The 18,160-nt window shown below is 51.4% G+C and overlaps 1 protein-coding gene across 1 annotated transcript in view; it reads right to left on the reverse strand.

Moving 5' to 3' along the window:
* Elavl3 (ELAV like RNA binding protein 3) overlaps positions 1-18,160 on the reverse strand; it is a 36,741-nt gene that overhangs the window by 18,010 nt on the left and 571 nt on the right. The window contains exons 2-7 of the mRNA XM_036192445.1: positions 17,937-18,112; positions 15,404-15,675; positions 15,113-15,336; positions 14,988-15,072; positions 984-1,204; positions 687-790 (exon numbers count right to left, since the gene is read on the reverse strand). Of these exons, the coding sequence (XP_036048338.1) occupies positions 687-790; positions 984-1,204; positions 14,988-15,072; positions 15,113-15,336; positions 15,404-15,675; positions 17,937-18,112 (1,082 nt within the window). The remainder of the gene's footprint in view (positions 1-686; positions 791-983; positions 1,205-14,987; positions 15,073-15,112; positions 15,337-15,403; positions 15,676-17,936; positions 18,113-18,160) is intronic.

Consider the following 18,160-nt stretch of genomic DNA (forward strand, 5'->3'; position numbering starts at 1 on the left):
TCCTGGAGCAGATTTGAAGGGAGGAGCCCAAACACCCCCAGGCCAACTCAGAGAGGGGGGTTTCCATGGTGATTCTTCCCAAGGGAACTTGGGCTCACATGGTCCCAGCTGCAGCTGCTGAGGCGGGAGGCATTGGGGGAGGGGCGATGCACAAAGGTGGGGGAGGGGCCGCTGCATCCCGCCCCCTCCCCAGTCCCTAATTAGATTCCAGATGGCAGATGGGCCCCATCCCCTCTTCCAGGACAAAGACAGGGAGGGGGTCTGCCCGTGGGGTCCTGGTCACTCTGTCCTATCTCCTGGGCCTGGCAGATCCCCTAAGTCTTCCAAAGAACTCGGGACCTTAATGTTGGTGGTATGTCTCCATCCAGGAGGATTGGTTCAGCTGGTAAAGGCAGTTGGTGCCAAGGCTGACCATCTGATTTGGATCCCTGGGACCCACATGGTGAAAGGAGAAAACCAATTCCCACACTTTTCTCTAGTCTTCACACACACAGTGGCACACGTGTGCCCATGCACACATATGCACAGAATAGTAAAATAAAAATACAGTAATCTCTCGCATTGATGGGTGAGGAAAGAGGCTCAGAGAAAAAAAGCCACGTGACCAGCAAGGAAAAGAGAGGACCAAAGCTTCATTCAGGAGCAGAGGGGATGATGGCGGGGCTCAGTCAGGTGGGGACACTCACCTTGATAGTCTTTGTCTGCAATTTGAGGCCGTTGAGGGTGTTGATGGCTTTGTCTGCATCATTGGGGTCAGAATAGTTCACAAACCCATACCCCAGGCTCTGCCCTGTGGGAGTACCAGAAGAGTGACTTCCCTAGTCTGCCCAGCGTCCCCAACACACTCACCACGCTCCAGCTTTGTCCCCATGACAGTGTGTTCCCCAGAGAGCCACTTGGCTCCATCCATCCCGAGATACCCACCCAGTCACACTTGTTTTTCCATGGCACTTCCTCCCTGCTTGCCACCCGAGGCCACACACCTGTGATCTTGTCCCGGACCAACTTGCAGGATTCAATGTCCCCGATGCTGCCAAAGAGACTCTTGAACTCGTCCTGTGTCATGTTCTGGGGTAGGTAGTTGACGATGAGGTTGGTCTTGCTATCATCAGTGGCTCCGTTTGTCCCGAGGAGTGGCCCGTTGGGCAGGGCCGGGCCGGCCGGCCCCCCCCCCAACCTGAGACTCCATGGCCCCCAGTATCTGCTGGAGAAAACAGGTCGCACCCGCTCACCGCCCAGTCCCCATCACTGGAAAGAGGGGTTTGGGGATGCATTAGTCTAACATGGACTTAGTCAAAGGAGGGGTAGTAATGGTTTTCATCGGGCTTTGTTTGTGGTTGTTTCTTCCTTTTCTTTTTCTTTTCTTTTTTTCTTTTTCTTTCCTTTCTTTCTTTCTTTCTTTTTCTTTCTTTCTTTTTTTTTTTTTTTGAGACAGGGTCTCTCTGTGTAACCCTGGCTGTCCCAGAACTCACTCTGAAGACCAGGCTGACCTCGAACTCACAGAGATCCCTCTGCCTCTGCTTCCTAGGTGCCAGCTGTATTCATCATTATCTTCTTTTTTTTTAATTAATTAATTAATTTATTATGTACACAGAAGAGGGAGCAGATCTCATTGCAGATGGTTGTGAGCCACCATGTGGGTGCTGGGAATTGAACTTGGGACCTCTGGAAGAGCAGTCCCAACCTCTGAGCCATCTCTCCAGCCCCATTGTCTTCTTTTAATTACTGACGGGGACACAGCAGTTGAAGCTGCCACAGCAAGTCTAAAGACTGAGCTGTCTCCAGAACCCAGCAAAGGTGAAAGGAGAGAGAACTGCCCACATAGAGTTGCCTGTGACGTGTGCACTACACACGTACACAAAGCAAAAATTTTAAATGTAATACGTTTTTAAACTAATTTAAAAAAGGGGGGGGTGGTTGGGGACTTAGCTCAGTGGTAGAGCACTTGCCTAGCAAGCACAAGGCCCTGGGTTCGATCCTCAGCTTAAAAAAAAAAAAATGCTGGGCAGTGGTGGCACACACCTTTAATTCCAGCACTTGGCAGAGGCAGGCGGATCTCTGTGAGTTCAAGGCCAGCCTGGGCTACAGAGTGAGTTCCAGGAAAGGTGCAAAGCTACACAGAGAGACCCCGTCTCAAAAAACCAAAATAAATTAAATGAAATGAAGTAAATGCTTTATGTGGCTAAGTATAAATGCTTTATAAGGCTAAATAGCTTACCTCTGTATAAAACCAGCACTGAAGAGGCCTGTACTAAACAGTGAGACCTTGACTTTTTTTTTTTGGACAGGGTTTCATGTAACCCAGGCTGGTCTCAAAACTTGCTATGTAGTCAAGGTCAACTTTGAACTCCTGATTTTCCTGCCTCTACTTCCCAGGTGCTGGGATTACAAGAGTATGCCATCATACCCTAAACCCTGTCTTAAAGCCAAATCAAAAAAGGGTATAAGGGTAGGGGTTGTACCTCGGGGCACTTGCCTAAGATGGGTGAGGATCTGAGTCCACTCCCTAGCCCAGCCAACAAGTATGGTAAACTATAGTTTGGATAGGCTAGGGTGTGCCACAGAGATGTGTGTGCTGGGGCCTGGAGTGGCTGGGCTTCAGTGGGAAGCAGTAGAACCTTGAAGAAGATTGGCCTAGCGAAAGTAATTAGGCCCCTGGCAGGGAGGTTTCCCTTGGAAGGGATTGATTGATGCTCTCCAGGGGCCCTGGTCTGTTTTCTCAAGACTGGGCTGTTTGGGATTGGAAAGAGATGCTCAGCAGTTAAAGAGTTTGATTTCTTGCCGAGGACCAGTCTATCAGGTGGCTCATAGCCACCCGTGACTCCAGCTTCAGGGGATCTGATACCCTCTCTGGCTTCCAGAGGCACCAACGCTCACATACATACATACATAAAATAAAATCTTAAATAAATAGAGACACAGAGAGAGAGAGAGATAGAGAGAGACCAGGTTCTTTTAGGGGAGAGTGCTGGGTGGAGCCCAGGCCTAGGTGGGGCAGGGTGTCTTACAGAGCCACCCTCAGCCCCTTTTAGGTCTTTGTGCAGAAAGACCTCCTCTGTGCCTGGCCTTTTTGAGTTCCTTCTCTTTCTTTCCTCCCCTTCAGAAGAAGGGAGTCAGCACATGCCACCAGGGATGGCATGGTGACATCCTTTGTTCCCACTTCTCTGCCACCCTGTGACCCAACCCAAGGGCCTCCCAGAGGGTGAACAGATGGGACCACTTGCTCTGGGACTTCCAACCTCCAAAGCAAAGCTGAGGCAACCTCTTTTGTAGTCCAACATGGTAGCCCATGTCTGTAGTCCCAGCACTGGGGAGGCTGACGCAGGACAATTTCTGTAGCTTTGTGGTCAGCTCAGGCTGCACAGTGAGGCCCAACAAAAACAAGAGTATCCTCCAGCCAGTGTGTGTGTGTGTGTGTGTGTGTGTGTGTGTGTGTGTGTGTGTGTGCAGTGCACACCTGGAGGACAGAAGACAACTTGGAAGAGTCTGTTCTCTTCTTCAACATGTGGTAGCCAGGGATCAGACTCAGGTGGCTCAGGCGTGGCAGCGAGCCCCCTCATCTGCAGAACCTGCTCATGGTCCCACCTCTCTCTCTCTCTTTTTTAATTTAATTTTTTATTTGTTTTTATTTTATGTGCATTGGTGTTTGCCTGCATGTACATTTGTGTGAGGGTGTCAGGATCCTCTGAAACTAGAGTCACAGACAGTTGTGAGCCACCATGTGGTTGCTGGGAATTGAACCCAGTCCTCTGGAAGAACAGCCAGTGCTTTAACCACTGAGCCATCTCTCCAGCCCTGCTCTTCTCTTTATAAACACTCAGCTTCAGGTATTTTGTTACAGCAAGAGAATAAGCAGTTACTTCATGTAAACAAGTGAATACCTAAAATCAACCTGGGAATTTTTAGGATAAAAAAGGAACACTTTTCTTCATTTAAAAAAAAAAAAAAGTAAGTAGTCACAGCCTTCCTGGTGGTGTACACTTTTAATCCCAGAACTTGGGAGTCTAGCCTGGTCTACATATCAACCTCTAGGTTAGCCAGAGCTACACTGTGAAACCCTGTTCCAGAGACAGGGAAGAAAAGAAATCAAAATCAAACAAAAAGTGGAAATGAACAATTTTAGTAGCTTTAAAGCCACAATCAGGCCCTTCTCTGATGTGATTTATTTTTCTTCTCCCACCAGAGATAACTCCCATCTCAAGGGTGTCAATATTTTTTCCTTCCTACATAATTTTCCTATTAGCTGTTTAGTGCCATAATCGCTCTGTGAGCTGTTTCGTTTGACTTACTTTCTTCTCTCTCTCTCTTTTTTTTAAAATAAAACATAAAACATCTGCAAAGAATATGGCATTTTTATTTCTTAATTTATAGACTATATCTGCCACTTTTTTTTTTTTTTTTTTTTGTGGACACTGGGAGCTTATTGCAAGGGCCCTTATTCCTGGTGTTAAAGAAATGCTTAAAACAGCCGGGCGGTGGTGGCGCACACCTTTAATCCCAGCACTGGGAAGGCAGAGGCAGGAGGATCTCTGTGAGTTCAGCGTCATTGTGGATGCCAGGGCTTCGCAGTGAGACTCTGGCTCCCAAAGTAAAGAAAGAGAAAGCTGGGGAGGGTGGCACACATGCATGTGTGTAACTCCAGCACCTAGGAGACTGAGGCAGGAAGCCCATGAACTCAAGGCCAATTTGAGCTAACCAGACACTGTATCAAAAAGCCAAAACCAGGGAGCTGGAGAGATGGATCAGTGGCTAAGAGCAGTGGCTGCTCTGCAAAGATCCGGGTTCAATTCCCAGTACCCACCAGGCAGCTCACAACTATTTGCAACTCCAGCTCCAAGGAATCTTGACACCCTCTTTTGGATTCTAGGGACTCCTGCACATTTGGGTACACCTAAACTCACACAGGCACACACACATACACATAAGTACAGAATACATACATGTTTTCAAAAGCTCCAAACAATTAATGCTCCATAATAAATAACAGCTCCATAATCACCGTAGCTACAGATATTCTCCCCTAGGGCTGGCAAGACAGTTCAGCAGACAGAGGTGCTTGGCGCCAAGCCTAAGAGCCTGACTTCAGTCCCCCAGGACTCACATGGTAGAAAGAAAATCCATTCCTGCAATTTGCCTTTTTACCTCCTCCACGTGTGCACCATGGCACACACGTGCTCACACATATAATAAATAAACACTAAACAACTTAAAAATGCAATTGAGAGATTTTTTTTTCTACATGAGCTTTACCCAGCTAAGGTTATTTTGTATGTGGTGGTGGTGGTGGTGGTGGCGGCGGCAGCGGCGGCACCTTCTTTAATCCCAGCACTCAGGAGGCAGAGGCAGGCGGATCTCTGTGAGTTCGAGGCCAGCCTGGGCTACAGAGCTACTCCACCTACTTCAGGACAGGTTCCAAAGCTACAGAGAAACCCTGTCTCGAAAAACCAAAACCAAAACCAAACAAACAAACAAAAAACCCCGACAGCCTGAGTCTTACCCTCAGATCCCACACTGGAAGCAGAGAATCAAGTCCTAAAAGACGTCCTATGACCCCCCCCCAATAGTAAATTTTAAACAAAGAAAAGAAAAACCCAGAATATTTTCTCCAGGAGCTTGAGCTGTAGCTGTAACTCAGGAGTAGAGTCTGACGTGAGCAACTCTCCGTTTGATCTCTGGTAGTTAAAAAAAAGCAGTATTTTATTTTGATCTAAATTTGTCCTCCAGAAGGGACTGAACGGGAGTTCTTATACATGCCGGATGAGTACACCACACTGTTATTTCTCTAGCCATTTTATTTTCTTTTTGAGCCACGGTTTCATATAGCCCAAAGTAGCCCAGGATGACCTTGAACTTGTGAAGCCGAGTGCTGGGATTTGGGGCTGACATCACCACACTGGGTTTACACGTATAATGCTATGGATAGAATTTGGTGTTTTGTGCACACTAGGCAAGCACTTCTGAGCTGTGTCCCAAACCGTCCCCCAGCTTCTGAGATGGTCTTGTTTAGCTGTCCAGATAGTCCTCAAACTCGCAAACCCAGAACTCTCAAGTAGCTGGGATCATAACTGTGCTCTGCAATGCCTGTTCTATCAGGTTTTGAAAATGTTGAATTTTATTGAAATATTTTCTGTATCTATTAAAGTAACTTTTAGGGGGAAGGTGGCTTTTTGAGATAGTGCTTTTCTGTGTAGCCCTAGATGGTATGGAACTGTTTAGATTTATTTTTATTCTTTTTAATTATGTGTCTGTGTGTGGGTATGTGAGTGTAGATGCCAGCAGGGGTCAGAGGCATCAGATCTCCTGGAGGTGGAGTTGGAAGCGGGCGGAAATGGGTGTGAGACATGGGTGCTGGGAACTCTGCCCCCGCCCCAACCGGCATCTCTCAGGCACCTCACCACCCCCTTCCCGGTCTTTGTCTCTCTGTGTACATCTGTCTGTCTCTGTCTCTCTCTTTTCCATACAGGGTCTCACTGTGTATCTCTGATCAGGAATCAGCCTGGAACTCTACACAGAGTAGACCAGGCTGGCTTCAAACTCACAGAGATCCATCTGCTTCTGCCTCCACAAGCAGTGGAATTAAAGGTGAGCAGCAAGCTGGGAATGATGCGTCTTTAAACCCAACATTTGAGAAGCAGAGGCAGACAGATCCCTGGGTTCTCAACCAGCCTGGTAAAGAGGTCCAGGACAGCCAGGGCTACACAGAGAAACCACGTTTAAAAAACAAACGAACAAACAAAAACCAAACCAACCAACCAAACAAACAAACACAAAAAGGTATGCGCCCCCATGTGGACCTAGATCTTCTGTGCTAGTGACAGGGTTTTAAGTAGCTTAGACTGGCCTGGAGCTCAGTATACAGGTGAGGGTGACCTTGAACTCCTGATGTTGATGTCTCCATCTCCTGAGTGCAGGGGTAACAATGAACTTGTGATCTTCCTGCTTTGGTCCCCTTGTGCTATGATTCTAAGCCTGGACCACCATGCCCAGCATAAGGAATGACTTTTATATTTAATACATTATTGCTACGGATTATGTTAATTGGTTTTCCAGTATCAAACCAAGCATCCTAGGCAAACAAACCTGGCTAAGCAGACTTTTAAACATGTATTTTATGAAATTTTGGACTGAGTATGATGGTGCAAACGTTTAATCCCAGAATTCAGGAGGCAGAAGCAAATGGATCTCTGAGTTCTGGGCCATCCTGGTCTACAAAGAGAGTTCCAAGGCAGCCATGGTTACATAGTAAGACCCTATCTCAAACATTCTTTTAACTATGTTTTATTTTTAATTTTATTTACTTATTTGTATATATGTGTAGGTGCATGTACACATAACTCATGTGGGAGCTGGTTCTTCCCTTCACCATGTGGGTACTGGGGACTGAACTCAGGTTGTCATGCTTGGCTTGAACCTGCTTGAACCACTTTACCAGCCTGGTCATGCATATTTTAATTGCATTTGTTTGCATTGCTTAATTTAGTTGGCTGATTTTTTTCTGTTCACTGGGATCTGGGAATTGAACCCAGAGCCTTACTCTGCCAAGCAAGTGTTGCTCCCTCAGCGCCCCCTCTGCTCAGCAATTCTTTTTTTTTTTTTCCAGAGCTGAGGACTGAACCCAGGGCCTTGCGCTTGCTAGGCAAGTGCTCTACCACTGAGCTAAATCTCCAGCCCCTGCTCAGCAATTCTTACCTTTATGTTCAAGAGTATAATTCAGCTTGATATTAACTGGTATATCCAAGCTTTTGACACTGGGATATGATGTTGTTGTCTACAAAGTTCATATTGGAGAACCACATAATCTTTAACAAAATGTGTCCCCCAAAATTCCATGCTTATTTGGAGGCAGGATCTCAAAATGATGACCAAGGACGCCCTTGAACTCAGAGATCCACCTGCCTCTGCCTCCTCAGTTCTAGGATTATGGTGTGTGCCGCATGTCAGGCAGAACTTCCTGTTTTAGACAGGGTTATGATTTTGTGTTGGGCCAGCTTCCCAGCTCCTTGTGGCCACCCCACCAGCTGCAAATCGATAAACTTAGAAGACAGGAGCTAATTCTGCTAGGCTAGGTGAGGCGTCTAAGGCTTAGAGACCATAAGGAATGCGCTGTCACACACACCACAGTCGGTGCTTGGCAGTAGGTCCTCAAATGCACGCCTCTCCTCACTGAAGAACACATTAGCATTCTCTAGGAGAGATGACAGGCACTAAGGTTGCATGGCTTTGACATGTTGATGTCTTTGAATATGCCCCTTATATTTTTGAGACTCCGTTTTTTGCCTTGCAGCAAAATCACAACAGTTGGGGCTGGGGAGATGGCTTAACAGTTAAGATGGCTGCTCTTCCACAGGACCCCGGTTTGATTCCCAGCACCCACATGGTGTCTCACAATCATCTGTAACTCTAGTCCTGGGGATCTGACACCTTCTTCAGGCTTCTAGGTACTGAACTCACATGATGCAATACACCCATACAGGTAAAAAGAAAAGAAAAAACCAAAGCAGTTGGTGGTGACTCTGAAGGGCTGAGTTGAGGACCTTGGAAAGCCAGGGCTCAGTTCAGCTGGTAGAGTGCTGGATCTCTTGGTGTCTGCTGCGCTCACTGGAAGGTGAAGAACCAGCACTGCCTCCAGCTCTTTTGTGCAGTGGTAGCAAGATGGTTCAGTAAGTAAAGGTGCTTGCTGCCGAGCCTGACAACCTGAGTTCAATCCCAGGGCCCACAAGATACGAGAGAACCAACTCCTGGAAGCTGACCTTTCCACACTCACACTAATGCACATCCATACCAAGTAAATGTTAAAAAAAATGAAAGGAAGGAAGGAAAGAAGGAAGGAAGGAAGGGCAATGTGTGTGTGTTTAAAAATTAACAAAGCGTGACTGGGGATTTAGTTCACAGTACAGTGCTTGCCTACCGTGTGAGGCAGTGGGTTCAGTACCTAGGACTGAAAAAAAAGAGGGAGATTTTTGAAATAATATTCTGGTGTGTTGGCTTATGCCTATAATTCCTGAAGCCTTGTACTGAGGAAGCTAGGCAATGATCACCACTACAGCTCAAGGCCAGCCTGGGTTACGGAGTGAGTTGTGTACCCCAAACCACAGAGATTGGAGGATGGTGGCACATGCCGGATATCAAAGCACTGAAGACAGAGGATCAGAAGTTCAAGGCCATCCTTAGCAGCATAAACCAATTCAAGACTAGCCTGGATTAAGAGAGCCTGTCTCAAAAAAATAAAATAAAATAAAATAAACTGGGCATGGTGGCAAGTACCTTTAATCCCAGCACTTGGGAGGCAGAGGCAGGTGGATTTCTGTGAATTTGAGACCAGTCTGGTCTACAGAGTGAGTTCCAGGCCAGCCAGGGCTATTTAATGAGACCCTGTTGTAAAAAACAAACAAACAAACAAACAAACAAAATACCTAAAACTGGGGACCAGCAAGACACCTTGGAGCAGCAATCCCTGAGGGCTCTGTGATTTCAGTGACCCAGCCCCCAGTGGTATATATGCTTGCTAGCCAGAGGCTCACACTCACCCTGGTCAGTTATAGAGGAAACTGGGGCTTCCTTTTTATTTTGAGGTAAGGACACCTTCCATGAGCCTGAAAACCTCAGTTCCTTCCCTGGGACCTTCATAGAGGAACCAACTGTTTCAAGCGGTCCTTGGACATGCTCCACATGTGTACTGGGGCAGGCACATGGGGGGTGGGGGTGGGGGTGCATGCAAACACCCCCCAATTCCCCTCACATTAAATAAATGAAATAGAAATGCATGCCTGAGCTACGCATTGTGGCTCACACATGTAATCCCAGCCCTTCAGAGTCTGAGGCCAGCCTGGGCTACATGGTGACTTCACGCCAGTATGGCAGACACAGCAAAGCCCTACCACCCCACCCCACCCCCAAACATGCTGGGCATGGTGGCATATATTTTTAACTCCAGAACTAGGCAAGCAGAAGCAGGTGAATCTCTGTGAGCTTGAAGCCAGCCTGATCTACATGCCAAATTCCAGGCCAACCAATACTACAAAGTGAAACCTTGTCTCCAAAACTAAAGCCCATATTGTGCGCCATAAAGATAGTGGCTGAAGGGCAAGGCTGCTCAGCAGTTAGTTTGGTTCCACAGACAGCTCACAACTGGAGCTCTCCTGTCTGTGTGTCCATTGCCTTCTTCTGGCCTCTGGACCCCCACCAAGCACCAGGTGTGTACACAAAAATGCATACAGTCACACACACACACACACACACACACACACACACACACACACTATAAATAAATCTTAAGAAAACAAACTGATGGGGGTGCCGAGGTCTTAGGACCTGAGTTTAACCCAGGCTTTCATGTAAAGGTGAAAGGACAGACCCACAAAGTTGTTCTCTTATCTTCACAGACATTTTCTGCAGCACATGCATGCCCATTACACCACACATACACACACGCGCGCGCACGCACACAGAGTTAACTTTTTAAGAGTGGTAGGTGAGGGAATTGCTGATCTCTGCCAACCATACACGACTGGTTCCAGGTCACATTGCCTAGCTGTGCATTCTTAGATCCGCTACCTAAAGTTTCTGGGACTCCAGTCCACACTGCTGAACCTCAGATTATGGGTCCAGCAGCCTGAAGGAGAACAGAAAGCCCCATGTTGGGCAGCTGGAAAGCATTCTGAGATCAGTAAGGTCTGCTGTGGGCTTAGTTGTAAGAAGTGGAAAGCAGGTCTGTGGGGGCCATGCCCCTGCCTCAGCAGTGTTGTTTACAAGCGTCCTGCCATGGGGAGTACTGACTTCACACAACTTTTAGGAGGGGTTCTCTCCTTTTGCCTTGGGGTCCCAGGTATTGAATTCAGGTTGTTGGACTTGATGGTACGTGCCTCCCTCTGCTTGCTGAGCTTTCTCCTGGTCCCTGACCTTGAACTTCTGAGCCTCCACCCTTCACAAACTGGGTTTTACAGGCCTGTGTTAGCATGCCTGGTTTGAGTGGAGCTGGGAATCCATTCCAGGCTTTGTCGCATGCCAAGAAGCATTCTCCCAGCTGAGCCTCATACCCTGCCCTTGGGGTGGCTCCTGAATTCTTGGCTTACAAGATCCTTGGTCACCTCCCCTGTAGCTGTAGAGGCAGTTGGGCACCATCAGGCCCAGCTGCCTTTCAGTTTTCTAAAAGGTTGACACTGCTGGGTGTAACTCAGTGGCCCCGGCATCTTGAGTGCAGTAGGGTGAGGGAAGGGTGCCTCAGAGGGTCAACTCTGGCCGCCTGTCAGCTGAGAGTGGTTGCCTGCAGGTCTGCTCGGAGTATTCCAAAGACATATCCGGTCTCTAAGGAACATGCCCTGCACGGACTAAATCCTGGGTGTATTCGTAATGTCTGCCATGGGCACAGCTGTCGGGCAGTGAACCTGCAAGGCCTACATTTAGGTTCCCGAATATTTGCTTTCTCTCCGTTCCTCCCTCGCTGGTTTCCTTCCTTTATCTTCCTTTCTTTTTCGAAACAGTCTCTCAGAGATGAGCCTGCCTCTGCCTTCCGAGTCCCAGGATCAAAGGCGTGCACTGCCCCACGCCTGATTCAGGTTCCCTAATATTAATACTACATTGCTAGCATACCCTGTGTTTTGAGACCTTGCCATCCTATCCTTGTTTTGTCTTTTGTACTGGAACTGAACTCAGGCCTCGTTCATACTAGACAGACACTCTGCCACCAAGCCCAATCCCTAGCTTCTTCATGAGAAACAAACCCAGAGCTCATCAGATAAAGACGCAGGCAACCATGCCTGAGTTTGAGTCCTGAATCCACATGGTGGAAAGAGAGAGCCAAATCCTGCAAGTGGTCCTCTGACCTACACACACACACACACACACACACACACACACACACACACAAAAAAAAAAAAACCAACAAATTTAAAAGTGTAGTAAAAATTCACATCTAGGACCAAAGAACGAAAGGCCAATAATAACAACAGCAGCCACAGCGCCATAACTCTATGGCCAAGCACTTGCTTAACATGTACAAGGCCCTGGGTTCCAGCCCCAGCACTACACAAATGAACACCACAAAACAAAACTAACACACCAAGACGGGCATGCTAGCCCACAGCTGTAATTCTTGGAAGCTTGGAACTTGATGCAGAATCAAACCTATCTTAGAAACAAAACTGAATAAAAAAACAACCAGGGGTTGGGGATTTAGCTCAGATTTAGCTCAGTGGTAGAGCACTTGCCTAGCAAGCACAAGGCCCTGGGTTCGATCCTCAGCTCAAAAAAAAAAAAAAAAAAAAAAAAGGACAACCAAACATGCAAAGAGCAAAGCAATGCCGAGTGCCTCTGTCTACTACGCTGCTCCAGATATTACTTTGGAACATAACACATTGCACATGCCAGGCACTCATATCCTAGTTTTTGGAGCTCCCCCGCCCCCCCATGTCAGGCACTGAGCACCTGGAGTCTGGATTTTTGTTTTGTTTGTTTTGAGACAGGGTCTCATTATGTAGCCCCATTGTCCTGGAACTCACTACGTAGACCAGGCTGGTGTCGAACTCACAGAGATCCACATGCCTTGGCCTCCTGAGTGTTGGGATTAAAAGGCCTGTACCACCATGCCCAGCAACATGTTTTCAGACTCCCAGCACTATTCAGGCCTGTGAGTGTATGCATGTGTGCGCTCCTGTGGGCCGCTGCTCCTGTGGGGGTCAGAGGACAACTCTGAAGCGTTGGTTCTTTCCTTCCACCACGTGTGTCCTAGGGATGGGACTCAGGGAGGCACAAACGGTGGCAATCACCAGCTGAGCCATTGCCAGCTCCATGCCCAGCTTCAGTCAGCAACTGACCCCTGATTTACTGACCCGGGAGTCTGCGGAGTTACCTACCCGCTGCCCACCCATCACATCAGGGGGTGCCAGGGTGAGCTAGTTCTGGGGAGTTTGCTGCCAGCCTGCTCATCTCCCTCCTCCCTGCCTCAGCTTAGCCAGGCAGGGCCTGGTGTTCCTTTCACAGCTGAACCTGCTGAGCCGCCTAAGCCGATAATGGGGATCGGATTGGCAGACGCCACACCCAGCCTGTCCCGTGGTAACTGTGTAGCCTGGGTTGGTGGCACCATAGCAATCAGAAGGACCTTGAGGACCGGCCCAAACTGACTGAGCCTGACTTCTCTCCCTCGCTGGCTCCTGTGGGTCTGTTTCTCACTCTCTCCCTGCCACTGCACCCCTTCACCCCCACCACACACAGCTGAGGAAGGATTTGTCAAGAACACACCTAAAGCCACTAGCTCCAAAGACCCCCTTGGCCTCCAGCTGGGCCTCTGGGCCCCAGTCACAGTGACAATAGCCACTGAGTGGCTGGCTATCTATGCAGGCAAGCCGGACCACCACGTGGTGCAGACTGAGCCTCCAATTCCTGAACCCTTTTCCTCTGCTTCTGCTAGGGCCCCTCACTGTCTCCATCCCCCTCACTTCCTCCTTCTTGAGTGTCCCCCCCCATCCCCCGCCACCACCCATGGGAATTCCAGGGCCCCCGGGGCTCCCGGCCCTGCTGTAACCTCTGACCACACCCTCTTCTCTTTTGCGCATTCTTTTCAAGCAGAACAACAGAGGAGGGGAAATCTGGGGAGGTGCTATATTGTTATGGGGGTTCTGAGAGTCCCCAGGAGGCCACACTCCTGTTCTCAGACCTGAATGAGCACCTTGAGGCCCAGAGATGGTAAGGAACCAGCCTGAGGTCACACAGCACGATGAGCCGGTCTTGGGAAGGCGTCAAGGAGAAGAAGGTCCTTTCTTGAGCCAGGTGGGCTGGTCCCGGGCCCAAGAGAGAGGAGGCCCAGAATAGACTACTGAGCTTCCAGTCCCCCACTGTACTAGCTACGACTCGAAAAAGAGGCCGGGAACAACACTTGGTGTGCAGAGACACGCAGGGAGAGATCTCCGAAGAGCAGAAAAGGTAGGCTGGGCGCGGGGACCAGACAAAGGACGCGCGGCGGCGCGGGGAGCTAGTCGCTCAGGGAGGCGGGGGTGGAGCCAGGGTGCGGTGAGCACTGGCCAGCCCCGCCCCGGGACACGCCCGGGTTGCCGGGTGGAGGTCCGAGGGCTCGCTCCAGGCCAGGTCCTGGGGGCCTCGGGGCGGGGCCTGGATGGGCGTGGCCCGGCAGGGCGTGGCACACCGGGCGGGGCCGCGAGTTCGGGAGCTGACCAGCTCTGAGGCTGCTGAAAGCGAACGCGCGCCGGCCGAGCGGCGAGAGTTGCGGGCGCGTTCAAGGTCACCCCGAAGGCCCGGAGCCCTGGCCCGGGGAGGGCGCGTGCAGAAGGCCCGATGGGATGCTGCTGCAGCCCCTCACCCCCTCACCTGGAGGCAACGGCTGGAGAACGAGAACCCCCCCTTCCGCCCCCCCCCCAGCCCCAAGGCCCCGCGCGAGGCCACGGCCCGCGAAGAAGGGCGGAGAGACAAAGGGACCACGGTGGTGGCAGCGAGGCCTCGGGGCGCCCCCTCCTCTCCCCTCCCCGCTTGCCGCAAGGTCGACGGGGTTCGAGGACGAAGATGTTCGCCTCTCGGGCGCGGCCGGGGCCCGGGGTAGCGCGATCCGATGCCACCCCGCCTCTCCATCCCCCACAAAAAGCTCTCAGAGAATGCCCTGTGGCCTCTGCCCGGACCAACAGAAGGCCATCGCGGCCCGCGTCCTCCTGGGCGGCCTGCGGGTCTGGGCCTGGGATGCTGGAAACATCCGCCGCCGCCGCCGCGGCCCCTCCCCCACAGCCTTCCAGAGAGGGGCCATCCAGACCCCGGGGTAGCCGAGGGCACCCCGCACACAGCCCGGCTGGCCAACCCTCTCAGACCAGGCTCTGCTCCCCCAGAACTCCGGATGCGGCTGTACCCACTCTCAGGCCCGAGGCGCGGTCCTACCCCCCCACCCGGGCCTAGCTAGGCCTGGTCCTACCCCCCCCACCGCGTCTCCGTGGAGCCAGACTCAGCCCCTCCCTCCCGTGTTCGTCTCGCAGCGACAAGGGAGTACCTACAGTGACCATTCTTGTGTGCCCGGTGGGCGCGGTCCGTATCGAGGGCGGCTCCGGGGGTCGTGCACTCCTGGGGGGGCGCCCGGTGCTCACGCCGGGGTCCCGCCCGGGCGTCTGCGGCTGCGGACGCTGCAGAGGCGGAGATGGAGGCGGCGGCGCCCTCGAGGGCCGGGAACGGACCCGAGCCTGGGGATGCGCGCGCCGACGGCCGGGTCCCCGGCGGCAGGTGGATGGAGGGAGCGGGCGCGCGGTGGAGGACGCCCAGTGCGCGGCCCCGCGGGGCCCGGAGAGGTCGCCCTTCCCTACTAAGATCTCGGCAGCTCTACCTTCTGCGGCGGGCCCTCGGTCCGGCCTGTCCGGTGCCGGGTGCCGGGTGTTGGGTCCTTGCCTCTCGCCCGCCCTCCCTCCCTCCCTCCGGCCCGCGCTGCGCGCTCCGCGCTCTGGGTCGCACCGCCGCCGCCCCCAGCCCTTTATAGCGGCAGCTGCCAGCGCCGGCGTCGCTCATTGGCTGGGGCGGCGGGTCCCCGCCTCCTCCCGGCTCCCGACGGCGCGGCAGGTGGAAGCGAGTGCGTGCCGGCGGACTCTGAATGCCGAGAAAGAATATGCTGAGGCCCCGGATTTTGGCTCCCTGATGCCTGTGGACCCTGAGTCCTGTCTTGACACCGTTCTGGTTCCCTCTTCGGTCCAGGACCTAACTCTGAAGGAGTAAAGACAGCTTTCCGTGACCCAAACACAACCGGAAGGTTGTTAAGGGACAAAGACCCAGACCCGTGCTGCTAGGTCCGAGGTGAATAGATTTCGTCCACATGACCTCTGCTGATATTAGAAATAATACTGGGTGGTGAGCCTGGAGGATCCTTGGTAGTTTGAGGATAGCATGGGCTACGCAAGACTCTAAGCTGATCTGGGTTACATAGCAAGTTCCAGGCTGTTCTGTACCTCTTAGGAAGAGCTTGTCTTTTTAAAAAGTGAAGGAAACAGACAAGAAAACAGAAAGAAAAAAAAATAAAGTGGGCACAATGGCACGTGCTTGTAAGACCAGCTTTGGGAGGTTGGAGAGTCAAGGGGAACAGGAGTTCAAGCCCAGCCTGGGGTACATGAGACCTTTTCTCAACAAAACAAAACAAAATAAACCAAAACAAAAGGAGAGATAGCTCAGCAGGAAAAGACTCTCGCCACGCAGGCCTGGAAATCTGAGGGTTTTTATGTTTATTCCGGGCAGTCCTGGAACTTGCTCGAACTCAGGGTGGTCTCAAACTGGGAGATCCATCTGCTTCTCTCAAGTGCTGGGATTAAAATCATTGCCACTATGCTGGGTGGCAACCTGAGTTTGATCCCTAGAACTCATTTAAAGGTGGAAGGAGAGAGCCAACTCCACAAAGTTGTCCTCTGACCTACACACACACACACACACACACACACGCCCGTGGTATGCACACACATACATACACACACACACTAATAGTAACAATAATTATTATTAAATAATATTAATTCATTTAATATTATTAAAAAGTGGGCTGGGGATATGGTTCTGTTACTAGTATGAAGCCTGGGGTCCATCCTCGCACCACGTAAACTTGGCATGATGCTGAAAGCCTGGAATCCTAACACTTGAGATGCTGAGGCAAAGGGCCATAAGTTCAAGGTCATCATCAGCTACATAGTGAATTCCAGGCCAAACTGAGCTACAGAGATTTTTCTTAAAATCGAACAACAAAAACCGACTAAGAACAGCAACAGGAAAAAGAAGGAAGGAAGGAAGGAAGGAAGGAAGGAAGGAAGGAAGGGAAGAAGGAAAAGTAGAAGTGATGTAGCAGTTAGGGTGGTCTTACTATATCGACCGTGGAAGGAAACCAGACCTTGTGAGTTTTGAGTGCACCAATCACTCTAGGGTCCAGAACGTGGGCACTGGCACCCTCCTTGGCAGGGAGACGCCACGCTGCTCCCAAGCAGGTGAAGAGGTTTGTGCTAAGGGTTCTAGACGATCCCTATTAGAGTCATGCACCCTGGGAGACCAGCAAGGCTTGGCAGGCCCACTGGCTAACTCTGGCTTTCTGGAAGTGTGATTGGTCTTGTGGAAGCAAGCCCCCTTTTAGGATGCTGGAGGGCAACGCCTCCTTTATGTTTGCTGCATTTCCTGGGGCAGGGTTTGGGCAAGGCTTCAGCACTACAGACAGCGGTCTGACAAGGCGGAAAAGCAGCCCTGGCCGCAGCCCAGATCCTCCAACCCGAGAGTCACTGTCCCCAGCCTACCCTCATCCTTTTTGTTTTTTAAACAAATTTAACATTGTGTGTGTGTGTGTGTGTGTGTGTGTAGGTCAGAGGACATCTTTCAGGATTCAGGTCTCGTCTTCCACCATGTGGGTCCCAGGAATCGAACTCAGGTCGCCAGTCTTGAGAGGCAGCCGCCTTTACGCATGAGCCATCTCCACGGCCTATTCTTATTCTTGTACACCTTCACGACCCGGCTCGTGAAGAGTGCGAGTCAGCCTGATTTAACCAATCAGGAATGGCTCTCGAGAGACCCAATTGCAAGATGCCCTGGAGATTGAGCCAATGAGAGCGCACAGGCCGAAGGTGCTGCCGTGCTGGAGAGGGCGGGCCAATCAGAGTGGCCCACACAGAAGGGGCGGTGGCAGAGCAGGTTCCCCAGTGGCTCCTCTGGGGTTTGTGGAGCTACTCGTCTGCCGTCGCAGGACCCCCCCAACCACAAACGATGGCCCACAACCCCCCGCCCTGCCCCCGCGTTCCCTTGGGCTGGGAGTCAGTGTCTGCTGCTAAGCTACTTCCCGGGGCAAAGGCCCCCTCAGCGGTTCCCATGGAAACTGCCAGCTCCTATTGCACCAGTAAAGGGAAGGGGCTCCCGGAGCACTTAGACCAGCCCCGCAGTTGTACACCACGCTGATGCAGTCCCGAGTCCCAAGCGGAAATTGAGTCTTGTTGCCACACCATCGGGACCAATCTGCTCGTGGTGCTGCAGGGCTCCCAGGGGCACGTGCCAGAGCTTGTGGCGGTGCTCCCTTGGGTCACGTGGTGGCAACCACTCCGGGTCCACAGGGCTCGCGCACCACCTGGTGGTGGCGCCTTCTTCCCCCGGATGTCCCTGCACTCAATGGGGCCAGGTCCTGTTCAGGAACACATAGCCGTCCTCCCATACAGGAATCGATTCTCTT

This window comes from Onychomys torridus, chromosome 7, assembly GCF_903995425.1.
Source record: "Onychomys torridus chromosome 7, mOncTor1.1, whole genome shotgun sequence".
Taxonomy (NCBI): Eukaryota; Metazoa; Chordata; class Mammalia; order Rodentia; family Cricetidae; genus Onychomys; species Onychomys torridus.